Source organism: Corvus moneduloides, chromosome 18 (genome assembly GCF_009650955.1).
Source record: "Corvus moneduloides isolate bCorMon1 chromosome 18, bCorMon1.pri, whole genome shotgun sequence".
Lineage (NCBI taxonomy): Eukaryota > Metazoa > Chordata > Aves > Passeriformes > Corvidae > Corvus > Corvus moneduloides.
The window spans coordinates 3,103,393-3,116,324 of record NC_045493.1 but is presented as its reverse complement, the minus strand read 5'-3'; the positions used below and the strand labels follow the sequence as shown (position 1 = coordinate 3,116,324).

The 12,932-nt window shown below is 56.3% G+C and overlaps 1 protein-coding gene and 1 long non-coding RNA gene across 5 annotated transcripts in view; both read right to left on the bottom strand.

The window, feature by feature from the left end:
- Nucleotides 1-627: 627 nt before the first annotated feature.
- Nucleotides 628-3,743, bottom strand: LOC116453215. The gene is made up of 2 exons (XR_004243713.1): nucleotides 1,632-3,743; nucleotides 628-1,162 (listed from the first exon to the last, which is right to left on the bottom strand). It is a non-coding gene; the product is annotated as an uncharacterized LOC116453215 (long non-coding RNA).
- A 3,123-nt stretch (nucleotides 3,744-6,866) lies between these two features.
- TBX3 (T-box transcription factor 3) overlaps nucleotides 6,867-12,932 on the bottom strand; it is a 179,061-nt gene continuing 172,995 nt past the window's right edge. For 3 of the 4 annotated variants that reach the window (XM_032127829.1, XM_032127826.1, XM_032127828.1), the window contains 3 exons: nucleotides 11,819-11,976; nucleotides 9,790-10,493; nucleotides 6,867-9,124 (listed from right to left, as the gene is read on the bottom strand). In XM_032127829.1, coding sequence (XP_031983720.1) covers nucleotides 8,678-9,124; nucleotides 9,790-10,493; nucleotides 11,819-11,976 — 1,309 coding nt within the window. In that variant the 3' untranslated portion in view covers nucleotides 6,867-8,677. The remainder of the gene's footprint in view (nucleotides 9,125-9,789; nucleotides 10,494-11,818; nucleotides 11,977-12,932) is intronic. The other variant, XM_032127827.1, reaches the window with a different exon arrangement.

Here is a 12,932-nt window from a genome sequence, read left to right as displayed (position 1 = left end):
CATCCATCCACCCATCCATCCACCCATCCATCCATCCACCCATCCATCCATCCATCCACCCATCCATCCATCCATCCATCCATCCATCCCTCTCTTCCTCCCTCCCTGCCCGGAGCCGGCCAGGCCAAGCACTCCCGCACCGTCGGTCCACCCTCCTGACAGCAGAAGTTTGGAGCCGCGGGATGACGATCTGGGGGGAAAGGGAGGATGAAATGTATGGTTCCTCTCTCGTCCCTACCCTGGTTAAATACTCGGCAGAGGCAGCAAACCAGAGCCGGCTGCGCAAGCGGTGCGAACGGGGGAGCACCGGGGAGACTCCCACGTTTCCCTCTTCTTGAAGGGCGATGGTCACGGACCCCAGAGCTGTCCCGGGGGGGACGGGGAGCCTGGGACCGCTCAGCGAGCTGCCGTTGGCGGAGATGATTTACCCAGAACACGATAGAGAAAGTATCGCTAAATTAATCGAGCCATAGATCCCAAATCCATCGGTTAGAGCCTCCGGGTCCCAGCCGGGCTGTGCTCGGCCAGGCGGGACTAAACCTGGGAAAGCCTGGGCCGGAGGGGATGTGTGCGGGCAGCGGGGACACCGCACACGTCTTGTGTGGAGTGAAAAAAATGCGCTCACAGTCACATTTCTTTGCATCAACTTTACATAACGACACGCACACACGTACTTGAACTACATAAATATTTGAAATGCATCGAAAACGCCGTAGCGCTTTCGACGTATCATGTGCAGCGACAGCTGTACATAAAGTGACATCCAGCTACCGAGCGGCTCTGGAGCTCCTGGCGCGGCCGTAAGCACAGACCTGCGCGCAGTGAGCACAGCCGGGCGGGTGTCCGGAGCTGCTGCCCGCTGCACTCCCGGTGCCGGGGCCGGCGACGCCCGGCTGCTGCTGAACTCGTGCTCCGGGCTGGTTTGCCCCTCCATTATTGTTAGTACTGGAAAATGTTGTTATCCATGGAGTAATGTCCCTGCTGGCCCAAGCGCCGCTTTTCCTGGGAGCGAACCCTTCGGAGTGCGAACCAAACCTCGCTTGCTCAGACCAAAACAGTTTTTGGAGAGGTCGTGGCTCGCTCCGCTCCTAAGCGTGTTCTCCCCGTGTTTCGCCAAGGAGCCCTCCCGGGACAGGTTCTTCCTCCTCTTCTGGAAAGGCTCCTGTTGAGAAACCATATTTAAAACAAACCAAAAAAGCCACAAGACCACCGCCACCACCGTGGGGCGGCTCTCGGGTTAACCCCCCCACTAATGACTGACGGCTGGTGCCACTGAGACAAATAAATACATCGTAAGGAGGGCAATGGGTCGCGAGTCGTTTTGGCCCTAAGGTGAGATTTAGCAATGACCGCCCATTAAATCGAGCTTTTCACTTTTCCTAGGGGTAGCCCCTACCCCCTCCCGCTCCAGCAAGCAAAGCGGGGGAGCCTCCTGACCTGGTTTATATTTGTATTTTAGGTTTGAGGGGCTTTTTTCCTGCTTGCTTTTGAGATCGCAGGCGGGAGAAATGAAAACCGGCTGAAAAGGGACTCGGAAGAACGGAGGAGTTAAAAAGCACCCCTCGAAAATCCACGGCGAAGGCCACGACCGGACAGCGAGGGAAAGCGGGGAAAACGCATTTTCAAGAAACCTGTGAAAAATAAACGCGAGAGCTCCTGGGAGCAGTTTCACGGCAGAAGGGACAGGATCCTGCCGGAAGATCGCGGTGACACATTCCCAAGGGAGCGCGGTCGGGCAGCGCGGTGGCGGCGGGGCTGCGGCGGCGGGGACCCCTTTCCTGCAGAGGGACCTGAAACGGGGCTGCACGAAAGCTTGGAGAAATCCCTCCAGCTCCCTCCCTGCCGCCTCCTCCTGCCCCAAGAAAACCTCCTTGTTCCACTGACCCGTCTGTCCAGCCGGTGGGAAGCCCCAAGCCGGACCCAGCGTCCCCATCCTCGGCCGGCTCCCCCACCCCGGAGCCGCTCCGCTCGTACCTTCCCTGGAAGGAGCAGCTCCGGGGGGGAAAAGCACCACTGGCTTTTTCTCCCGAGCTTATTTCCTTGATAACTTTATTTTGTCAGGGGCGCTTGGGCGGCTTGAAAGGAAATAAAGCTTGAAAGGACCTCGGAAAGGAGGGAAGCCGGAGGCAGAGGGGGGCTGCCCCGGGAGGGGAGGGGGTCGGAGTGTCCGTGCGGTCGGGTCGGCTCCGCACAGCCCAGCCCGCTCGGTGCTGGTTTGGTTTTTATTTCAATGCCTTCTCCGGGAAGGTCATTATGTGGGAGAGTGAGGGAAAGCTGAGTTTGGTGAAACCAAGGTGAAATTCAGCAGGAATTATGGCCGCGGTTACCTGGGCTAAAGGTCGAACTCTGTTTCGGCTGAGAGCGTTTTGAAAATGTAATAATAATAATTAAGTATTTACTCTAGAATAATCCAATCATTAAAAAGCAAGAAACCAAAGAAAGAAAGAAAGAAAAACAGATGGATTAGAAAAGGGAAAACCCAAAGGTGGTGCATGCGAGACGGCTGCGGGTTGAGCTTCCACGAAGGAGCGGTGGCAGATGAGGAAAGCGCAGCTCCAGAGCCCCGCAGAAGCTCCGGAGCCCCGGCCCGGCCTCGGAGCTCATCCTGCCCGCAGCAGCCCCCGCGTCGGGGCGAGGGGATGGGGCCAGGAGCTCCAATAGCGCCTTGAAAGACCACTTCCAGCTAAAGGGCTTCGCCTCGCCGTGTTTTTACACGCCTTAATTGTTCCCTAATAATGCGGGGTTTGGGGAGAAGCACGTGGGAAGTTTGGGGCTGGCTGGAAAAAAAAAATCAAAACACCAAAACAAAAATGCCAGCAAGAAAAACCCCAAGGCACCCCCAGGAATGACCCTCCGGAGCTGGTTCCCTGGGAACCGCTGGTTTTCTCTCCCCACCCGCAACCAAAAACTTCAGGTGCAAAGGGAGACGGCTGCGCGGCGGGTCGGGCTGCGGGAGGGCTCGGCGGGTCGGGGCAATAAGGCGATGCGAACCCCCAGCTCCACAGGTTGGAATCTCCTGCTGGGGGTCTCTTTACTCCCCCGGAATGTGCTTGGACAGTGGGCAAGTGGGATGAGGGCTCGGGGTTGCCCCCGTGCCCCCGTGGCCGGGGGTTTCTCAGCGAGGCGCGGCTGGAGGTGCCGAAGGAGGGAGGTTTCTCCCGCCCCGTTTCCCCCATCAGATGATTCCAGCCCCGCCGTCCCGGCGCCTCCAGCGCGGATCCGCCCGGCCGGCTGTCGCTCCCGGCCGGGTGACAGGGACCGGGGGGGCAGCGGGGCGGTCCCCGCACGCTGCCACGGCTGCTGCTCGCCTCCGCCGTGCCAGCGCCTCGAGGCAATCGCCTCATCAGCCCATTTACCCTCCCGAGACAGCCAACAACCGCTGCGTCCGTCCAGCCATCCCTCCGTCCGTCCGTCCGTCTCTCAGCCCTGGCCAGGGCCGCGCGTGGAGCAGCGCGCTCCGGTCACCCTCTGGCAGCGCCCCTCGGCCCGGGCTTGCCGGCAGAAATTGGGGGAGTGCCCCCCGCACACCCACGGGCACGCTCAGGGGCTTGGCGTTCGCCCCATTTTGGCCAGCGCACGTCCGAGAGTGGCCCCGACCCCTCTGCCCGCCGGGGGCTGCGGCTGGAGCTCCCACCCGGGACGGCGGGTGCGCTCCTGCAGACACGCGGCTGCTAAATTTCGAGCAACTCCTCTATATTTTTAATTTTTCCCCCTTTTTCCTTTCTCTTCCCTTCTCCCAAACCCTCTTTCTACCTTCCCAAAATCGTTTCCCGGTGCAATCCTGCAGCCCGAGGCGAGGGAGGAGGCGGGATGGTCCCTGCTTCCAAGACTTTTACGAACAATCGTTAAAGAAATCAACTTTTTTTTTTCTTTTTTTTTTTTTTTTTCCTCTCTTCCCTTGTGCGGAGGCCGGAGAGGTCCCTTTGATCTGCGAGGCCTGGCGTGCTCCGAGCCCGCACGCCGGCTGTGTGCGGGGAGGGGGCTCGGCCGCCGCGGGAGCCTCTGAGCCGGGACATGAAAGGGGGGGAAGGAAAAAAAAAAAAAAAAAAAAAAAAGAAAAAAAGGGCGTCCAGGGTACGGGAGATCGACCGAAGGGCTTAAATATTTCATATTCCTGGAAGCTGTCAAGGCCAAAAACAACAACACGCCTCCCCCGGAGTGTTTGCAGAGGGCAGGAGCGTGTGTGCGTGCGAGGGGCCGGGAGGCTGCGGGGAGGGGGGGGGCGGGGGGAGGGGAAGAGAGAGGCTCATAAATTTTCACTTGTAATCAATCAATAATTAACTAATAGCGGAGCGTGGGCCGAGCGCGCCGGCGACGCCGGGTGCCCGTCCCGCCGGGGTGTCGGTGTCGCGCTGCCCCCGGGGCGCTGCGGCTCCGGGGAGCGTTTCGAGCTTCTTTCCCCTCCATCCCGACGGGGCGGCCGCGGCCCCGCTTTCCCAGAGACTTTGGACTCGGGGCTAAAACTCCCGTGGGTAAAACCCGGCTCGGCTCCAGGGAGAGCCTGCGGGGAGCTCGGCCGGGGTGCGGGGTGCGGGGTGCTGGCTCACCCCAGCGCGCCCCCGGTTCCCCCTCGGTGGGTTCGGTGCCCCCTCCCGCGGGCCGTGGGTCCCTTCGGGGGTCTCCGGGCGCTGCTCAGGCCGCCCGAGAGGTGGCGCCGGCGCCCCGCCGGAGCCCCCCCGCCGCCGGCCACCCCCACCCAGCGCCGGGTCGCCTGCATCAGCCATAAAACCATTGAGGATATCAAGACAGGCGCCAGGTGAGTAATAGACAGGATAATCCACAGAGATTGCTCGCTGTTTACCTCCATCCACAAGCGCCACAAGAGTTACTCATTAACGTTACTATATACAAATAAGATACACAGGAGATAAAGCCATTTGCAAGTCAGAGTTACACCTGCGGTACACGGATTTCTTGCAAGGGCATGGCGAGGGGGAGGTCAGCATTAGGCCCGTGCAAAAGGAGGGCTTTAAAGCAATCAGGCTGCACCCTCAGCCTTAAAAAGAATAACTCGTGAGCTCGGGGGTTGCGGCGCCCCGGGGCTGCCGGTGCCCGCCTGGCCTGCGGGGCGACTACCGGGCTCCTGGGCCAGCAGGAAAGCGAGATGGGCAAGGGGGGTCTGGGGGTGGGTGTCTATGGCTTTCCTCTTGACCATCAGCAGCGAATTCCTCGCCGAGGAGGAAACTGTCCCCACTCACACACAGATCATAGCGGCTCTCCCGATCTCGGAGCGATTTGGGGACCAGCAGCTGAGAGAGGGAAAAAGCAGAGGTCCCCGCATGATTCCTGAAGCCCAAGGGATGGGAGAGAAGGGACCGTGGGGGTCATGGAAAGGTGTTTTTGTGCTGCAGCTAAGGCCGGAGCTCAGAGCAGAGGCCGAAGTCGCTCCCCGGGGCAGGGATGGCTGTACCGCCCGCAGGGGCTGCCAGGGCTCTGTCCCGCCGACCTGCTTCTCTCGGGACCGGATTCCCTCTCCCGGAGCGGCTCCAGCTCCCACCCGCGTGGAGGACCCGTGTGGAAAGCGGCTGGTGGGGCTGCAGCCTTCGGGCTGGCTGCACAGCCGCTGCCTCTTTCTTCGGGTGGATTTTTAAAAAAAATTTTTTTTGCCAGACCCGCCGCCACCTCTATCCCCAAAAACCCCTCCTCGCCCAGGCCGGCTCAGGGGAGCATCCGCTCAAGTGACATTTCCAGCAGCCGTCACCTTGGGCCATCCGAGGGTGGGGGAAGAGGGAGAGAAAAAATCCTGCTCAGCCCAAACCTTTCCATCGTGGATTCAACCCGAACCCCCATCCCCAAGCTGAAATGGGAAGGGTCCCGTATCCCCACGAAGGGGAACAGTTTGATGTTCGTGGGGGGATTTTTAAATTAAAAAAATCGGGGGGGAAAAAAACCTTTATGGCCACTTTCACCCCCTGGATCTCCCTTTATCTCGCTGGCGCAGGAACCGGGGGCCGCGGGCCGAGGGGCAGGCAGAGCATAAAACAGGATACAGGCTGGAAGTACATCCTTATAATATTTATTACTGGCGGAGGATGAATCACTTTTCAATATACGGGCCACTAACTGTTGAAGGGATGGGGGGAAAAAAATCTCATTAACAAGAAATATATATGTTCTGCTAAAGGATGTGCTCATAGGCTGGCAGAGGTACGGCAGGGGCTGCCAGATCTCCTCAGCTCTCCTCTCAGTGACCTCCCAGGCCACTGGTCCAGCCGGCATCCAGCCGGGCTGTCTGTCCCCGTTCCAGCCGTTTTCCAGCTTCATCTCGATATATCACGAGCCGAAGGGGCGATTCCAATGAAAGGGCGAAAAATGAATTTTTTAAAATCGGGTATTTCCAGGTGATAACTAACTGGGTAAGCCGAATCCTCTGCCCGGACAGGAGAGGGAAACGAGCCCAGCAACAGCATCAAGTCCTGAGCACTTCACCTGGAAACTTTGAAGGAGGGCTCTGCATTAAAATTTAACCGATCTATTCTCTAATTCTTCACTTTTGCGTTATTAATTTATGACAGATAAAAGCATAGCTGAGCCTTTCTCATTAACTTTTCAAACGCCACTTAATATTGTTCCATTAAAAGAGGTGACTTTAGCAGCCTCTGGATCGACTTTAAAAGCGAGAGGGATAAAGACGGAAAAGGTACATTAAACAGCTCGCTTGAAACTCGTCTTTCCCCCCCAACAATTCAAATGACACCACCTCGACTGGTTCGTACTAGCTCCTTCCAGGAGAAATATCTTAATATTGGGAGCGGGAAAGGGGGTGGAGGAGAAAGGCAGAAGAGGGATATATATCTTTCAACCCCTCCATCCTCCCAGGCACTTCGGGGAGGGTTGGGGTGAAGGCATTTCACAGTACGCCCAAGACATTTCAATAAAAATTTATTGAAACTTCAGTGACTTTTAAAAGGGAAAAAAAAAAATTACAGAAAAAAAAATAGCAAGAACTTCTCAACATTTATATAACACAAAATAGACCTTCATTTTTTTTTTCCTTTGAACCAGCTCTGAGCACCTGACTTTCAACCCAAGAAAATATGCACTCACTCAAACAAAGACAACAATAAGCACAGTAGTAAAACTCCATCGCAGGGTTGTTTTCTGACACACCGAGGAAACGGGGAAAAATAATAGAAAGTAAAGAAAACCCTAGAATCTTCACCTTTTTTTTCTCTCTCTCAAGCCACTGGAGAAGCCTGTTGTCGTGTATTAAAGTATATAATTTTGTGGTTGTTGACATTTCGAACACTGAAGAAATCGAGGATTAAAAGCTACCATGGCACACTGCTTTGTCTTTTTCTCTGATTTTTTTTTAAGGTCTTTGATTAATTTGGTTTCTTTCTGCTTTGCCTTTCGGATTCGGCTCCTTGGCAAAAGGACGAGGTTTTCCTGGGCTGAGCTCCGATTTAAAAACTGAGCCCTCACAAATGGGGGAATTTCTCCTCTGGGTCGGGATCTATGTTTAAAGGCATTACCAACTTGAAATGAAAACGACTAAAAATAAAAACAGAAGGAAAAAACAAGAAGACTGCTGCAGTCGTATTTACAGAGATATGTACAATGTCAATAAATTAAAGTTTAATTTCGAGTATTCATATTCCACGTATTTACAAGAGTTATCAAATAATTACATAAATACTTTGTTTTAATAATAGTGTCCGCTCTTTTCTTCTTCTCAGTATGTTTAAACCTTGTTATTGCATATACAATTAAAGAGGGAAAGCTGTGATAAACCTACAGTCGAGCTACAGAGATTTTTAGATAAAATAAATTCACTTTTTTTTGCTTTCCAACTACACTTATTTTTGTTGCTACAAGGGAGGATATTTAAGGTAGAGGGACAAAGGTCTTATTTTTGTTTTTATTATTATTAATATCAATTTTTTCCCTGGGATTTGAAACGAGCATTAAAAATAAACAACAAAACCCCACTGAAATAAAAAATACCACCCCCCTCCCAAAAAAAAAAAAAAAAAAAAAAAAAAAAAAAAAAAAAAAAAGAAAAGCAGACTACTCTGGAACATGCAAAAAAAAAGCCAGCAACTGGCTCTCGGACATCACAATAGTATTTTAAACACACAGCTTCCCTTAATATCGACTGAGGGGGTTGTGGTTAACAACCCGCCCAGGAAACAACTGTTGAAGAACCAATATGCGAGTTACTTACACACTTTTCTTTCGGAGAGAAAAAACATCACTTCTCTCACTAAATTTTTATTCATAAGTTTGTTTGATTTTTTTGTTTTATTTTTTCTTTTAGGTCTTCTTTTTTTTCCTTTTTTTTTCTTTTCTTTTCTTTTTTTCCAGCGTGTTTTGGTTTTGGTTTTTTTTTTTTACACCGTTAAAAAACAAACTAAAAGGAGGATGCCACAAACCCCACCGGTGCCTCGATCCGGCCAGTTCTGCTCCCTGCGAGGAGCCTCCGACCCAGCGCTCCCCCATCCCCGACCCTTTCCCCCTGCTCCACCAGATACCTTTTGGTTGCTAAGCACGCACACAACGCCGCGGGATTTTATATCGACAAAAAAATATAGAAAGAGGAAAAGAAAAAATTAAACCAAAATAAAGGACGGGGCTAAAAAAAAAAAACAAACACTCGCGGGGTGGAGGATGTGGTTTCTTTCAAACAAAGTGCACTGCGAGACTGATTTGAAATGAGCTCCCGGAGGCCGGGGGGTTACGGGGAGCCGCTGCGGGATCTGTCCTGCTTGGGGTCGAGCCCACTGACCAGGCGCTGGATGTTTTGCAGTTCGCTGGTGGCCGCCTCCTTGTCCGCGCCCAGTTTGGGGGACAGGGACACGGAGCCGGACGAGAGGGTGGAGGAGCGGCTGGTGAGGTCCGAGGCGGAGTCCAGGGGCACGGAGCCGGGGCTGGCGCTCAGCCCGCCCGCCTTGCCCTCGCCGGAGCCGGCGGCCAGGCCGGGCAGGGCGGTGGTGAGGAGGCTGCTGCCGTCCGAGAGGGGCACGGGCAGCGGGTAGGGGCTGTAGCGGAGCCGCGGCCGCACGGCGCTCAGGAACGGGTGCCGGTGCACCGAGCTGGAGGCGGCGCTGGAGGCGGCGGCCGCCGCGGCCATGTAGGTGTAGGGGTAGGGGAAAAGGCTGCCGAAGGGAGACATGGCCAGGCCCTGCGGGAGGGGAGGAGAGAGAGGAAAGGGTTACCGGCCCGCACGCTCACCGCGGGGATGCTGCGCGGCACCCCCGCGCCAGGGACTCCCCTGCGCCCGCCAGCGGGAGGGCTGGCAGGGCACGGAGAGCTGTCCTCCCGCTGCCGAGGCCACAAACACGTGGAGCCAACGGGGCACACCCCGCCCGGGCCCTGCCCCGCACGGCCCCCCTCCCGCCGGGCCCAAATGGCCGTGGGGTCTCTCCCCGCTCTCCCCTCACCGGGCGATTCCCTTGCGCTGGGGCAAGCGCCCTCCAGCCGCAGGTCCAGCCCCCAGCCCCGCTCCGCAGGGCAGCCCCGGGCACATCCCCCCCGACAGCGGCTCCGCTTCGCAGGCTGGGACGCGCCCCACAGCGCCGGGCTGCGCCCTGGTCCTGCCCCGGTGGCAGCCGCGGGTGCAGGGCTCTGGAGGACAGCGGGGAGGGTGGGAGAGCTCAGGGAGATCACGCTGGGCCACCCCCCGCCCGGAGCTTTCTCTCCTCCGCCTTTCTGCCAAGCCCTGTGACTGGCCCCTGGGAGGGGCAGTGGGGGGGACACCGCGGGAAGTCAAAGGAGGTGCCCGCTGCCCCCCGTCCCCAGGGTCAGAGCCCCCCGGCCCGGAGGGGCGGCGCGGGGGGAGCGCAGTACCTGTGAAGCCAGGACGTGCTGCTGCAGATGGAAAGGCAAAGCAGCCGCCGATGCTCCCGAGAGTCCCTGGGCCGCCGCCGTGGCCATGACCGTGTTGTCCAGTCCCGAGACCCCGGCGGATGCCCCCGAGACGGTGGCGAGGAGGGGCCCCATGCCCGCGGCCATGCCGGAGAAGGCCCCCCCCATGGCGAACTGCCCGGGGTGCAGCAGCAGCGGGTGCCCGTTCCCCAGCGGGTTGAAGAACTGCTGGCCGGCCAGGGCAGGGGGGAAGCCGAGGTTCTGCAAGTGTCCCTGGCTCAGGTGGGCCGCGCTGTCGGTTTGGACCGTCAGGGGGGTGAAGGGCTCTTTCCCCAGCAGTCGGTTCTCATCTACTTTGGGGCCATCCCTGAGGGGGCTTTTCAGTTCCTCGCCGCTCAGGCTTCCCACCCGGGTGCTGGAAGAGATGGCAGCCGGGCTGTGCCGGGAGTCCGGAGGGGCTTTCTCAGTCCTCTCTCGGCTCCGACTCCCTGCCGAGTCCCCAGGGAAGAAGTGGCTTTTGGAGGGGCTGCCCCCCTTGTCCCGGGGGTGGTCCCCCGCGGTGGCAGCGGAGCTGGCCGGCGCTGGGGTGGCGGCGGTGGTCGTGCTGATTTTGCCCGACTCGTTGCCTTCTAGCAAGGGATCGTCTTTGCTGTCTGCATCGCTGTCTCCCTCGCTGGGGCAGAGATCTGCAAGACAAAGGGGGCCCGGGGCTGGGATCCGGCACTGCACATCCCGAAATCCCCACCGGGCTGGGAGAGGGGGCAGAGACGCTTCCTGGCCGGCCAGAGGTTTGTGTGGAAATGCTTCTCTTTTTTTTATTATTATATAAATAACTACAGCCCCCGGCTCCCACCTCCCACCCCGTCGAAGCCAGCCCGAGTTTTACACAACGCAGCGAAATTGGCTGCGAAACAAAGCGGCGGCCCGGAGGAGCGACCCCCCAGCCGGGCGGGCCCGGGGCCAGCGGCCCCGCTCCCCGGGGCTCCCCGGGGCTGCGGGAGCCCCCAGGGACCCCCCTCCCTCCCCGGCTGCAGCGGGGGTAGAGGAGGAACGGGACAGCAGCAACCTCGGGGCAGGGCTGAAGGGCCTTGGGGATGTGTCTCCTACGACGTTTTCCAAAGTTTCAATCCCTTTCAACGGGCAAACTTTGAAAACGCACACAGAGACACCCCGCAGCCGTCTTCATCACCCCCTGGGCCCCCTTCTCCCCAAACACATGCACGGCTTCGCTGGATTCCTCTGCACTCCTAATTTCAGCGCCCCAGGTGCGAAGCTCTGGTTTGCTTTTCGGGTCCCCTCCCAGCTCCCCTCCCCTCAGCTCGGCAGGCCTTCAAAAAAACGAGTAAAGCAACTACAAAAAAGAGGTTGTTTCCTCCTCCCCCTGCCCCCCCGCCCCGGGATGGATTAATACATACGAGAGGGCTGCAGACAGCTCCCAACCCCGCACGGAGAAACCCAGGGTGACTTTTCTATAACAAAGTTCGGGACTGTATCCAGGGGAAAGATCCTTCCTCTAATAACAGATTCAGTGAGGAATATTAATGGAGTGACTCCAGTTTTGAACTTTTGCCCCGTGGTCTGTCTTTGCTCCCTTGACTTGGAGCTGGCTCCTTGCTGAACCAAGGAGGGGAGGGATGAATGTGCAGCAAGGGGAGAGGGAGGCCAGGGGGGAGAGGGAGAAGGAGAGGAAGAGTGAGGAAGGCAGAGAGGGAGACTGAGGGGGGAGTAGGGAGGAGAAGGAATGAGAAAAAGAAAGGAAACAAGAAGAAGAGTGATGGAAAGAAGGAAAGAGAGGGAGGAAAAACTAAAGAGAGAAAGAAGCGAGAGAAGAGAGCAGAGAGAGAAAAGAGATGAGAAGAGAAGGAAAGAGGTAGGAAGGAAGGCAAGAGGGAAGGGAGGAAGGAAGGAAGACAGGCCAGTGCCAGAGGGCAGCGGCACAGGCCAGGATTTGTCACCACACAGAGCAGACACCCAGGCTCTCCCAGGGGAGTCCAGGGGCCGCAGCTCTCACCTTTGAGGCTGGAGGTGCCCACGGCAGGCACGGCGGGACACGAGGACTGGGCAAAGCACTTGAAGGCCGTCTGCTCATTGGACGACTCGTCCGAGGTGGGATTCTCCTTCTTCTGCCTCTCGTCGTAGACCCGCATGGACTGCAGGGTCAGCTGCTTCCTGCGGGCACAGAACCCGCTGGGCGAGCGGCCCCCGGCGCCCCCGGGACCCCTCCTCCTCCCCAGCCCCTTCTGGAGTTCCTATTTGGGCACGAGTAGCACAGGGGAATTAAGAGCCTCGAGGAGGAGAACGCGTTTCTGGCAGGCAGGGCTTGGCTGCTAATGAGAGGAGATTTCTTGGAAGCTGAGCAGCTCCTCAGCGAGGGCTGATATTAAAGACAAGGGGCGGAGGGGAGAGGGAAGCATTCCCTGGAGATTAGCTTTTAAAAGGCAAGGATGTTCCAGAGATATGAGCCATCTTAATGGTTGCTAAGATTGCTAGGAAGTGGTTATTTTGTTAGGCACTTTATGTAATCTTTTCACCAACAATTAACCCGGAGTAAAAATCTATTTATATTTAGAGAAATTAGAAATCATTTCCGTCCTGTGGCTCCAGCGCTGGCTTTATTTTCACACTGACGGACAAGAGGAGCTGGCGGGCGCATGTTTGTGTGTGTGCTGGGCTCAGAGTTGGGCAGGCAGAGAGGCCTCTTGGTTTACATGACATTCCCCCCACCTTTTATTTTGTTGTTTGCTTGAAAACAGAGGAACTGATTCATTTATTCATTATCTAACCCCCCGTGCAAATGGCTAAAATACCTTGTCTCCTGTAACACAACAAAACAGACATATCTCCCGTCAAAGGAAAAATATTGTCCCCTTCTCTTTTTTCTCCTTATATTTTCTTCTCATATTAAAAATAAAAATCTTGAGTCCCGTTATAACAAGTTCTGCCTGCCTACCTGGGGCATAAACTGTGTCCTGCTGCTTTTGGAAAAATAAAGAATCTTCTATCATTAATTACTTCCATATTCATGAGATCCCTCTGTCCAAACAGTTTATTTATACGTTTCTCCTCCACATTTTAGTCTTTTCCATACGGTCCCCAGGAAAATGCCAGAGGAGATTCAAGCAGTG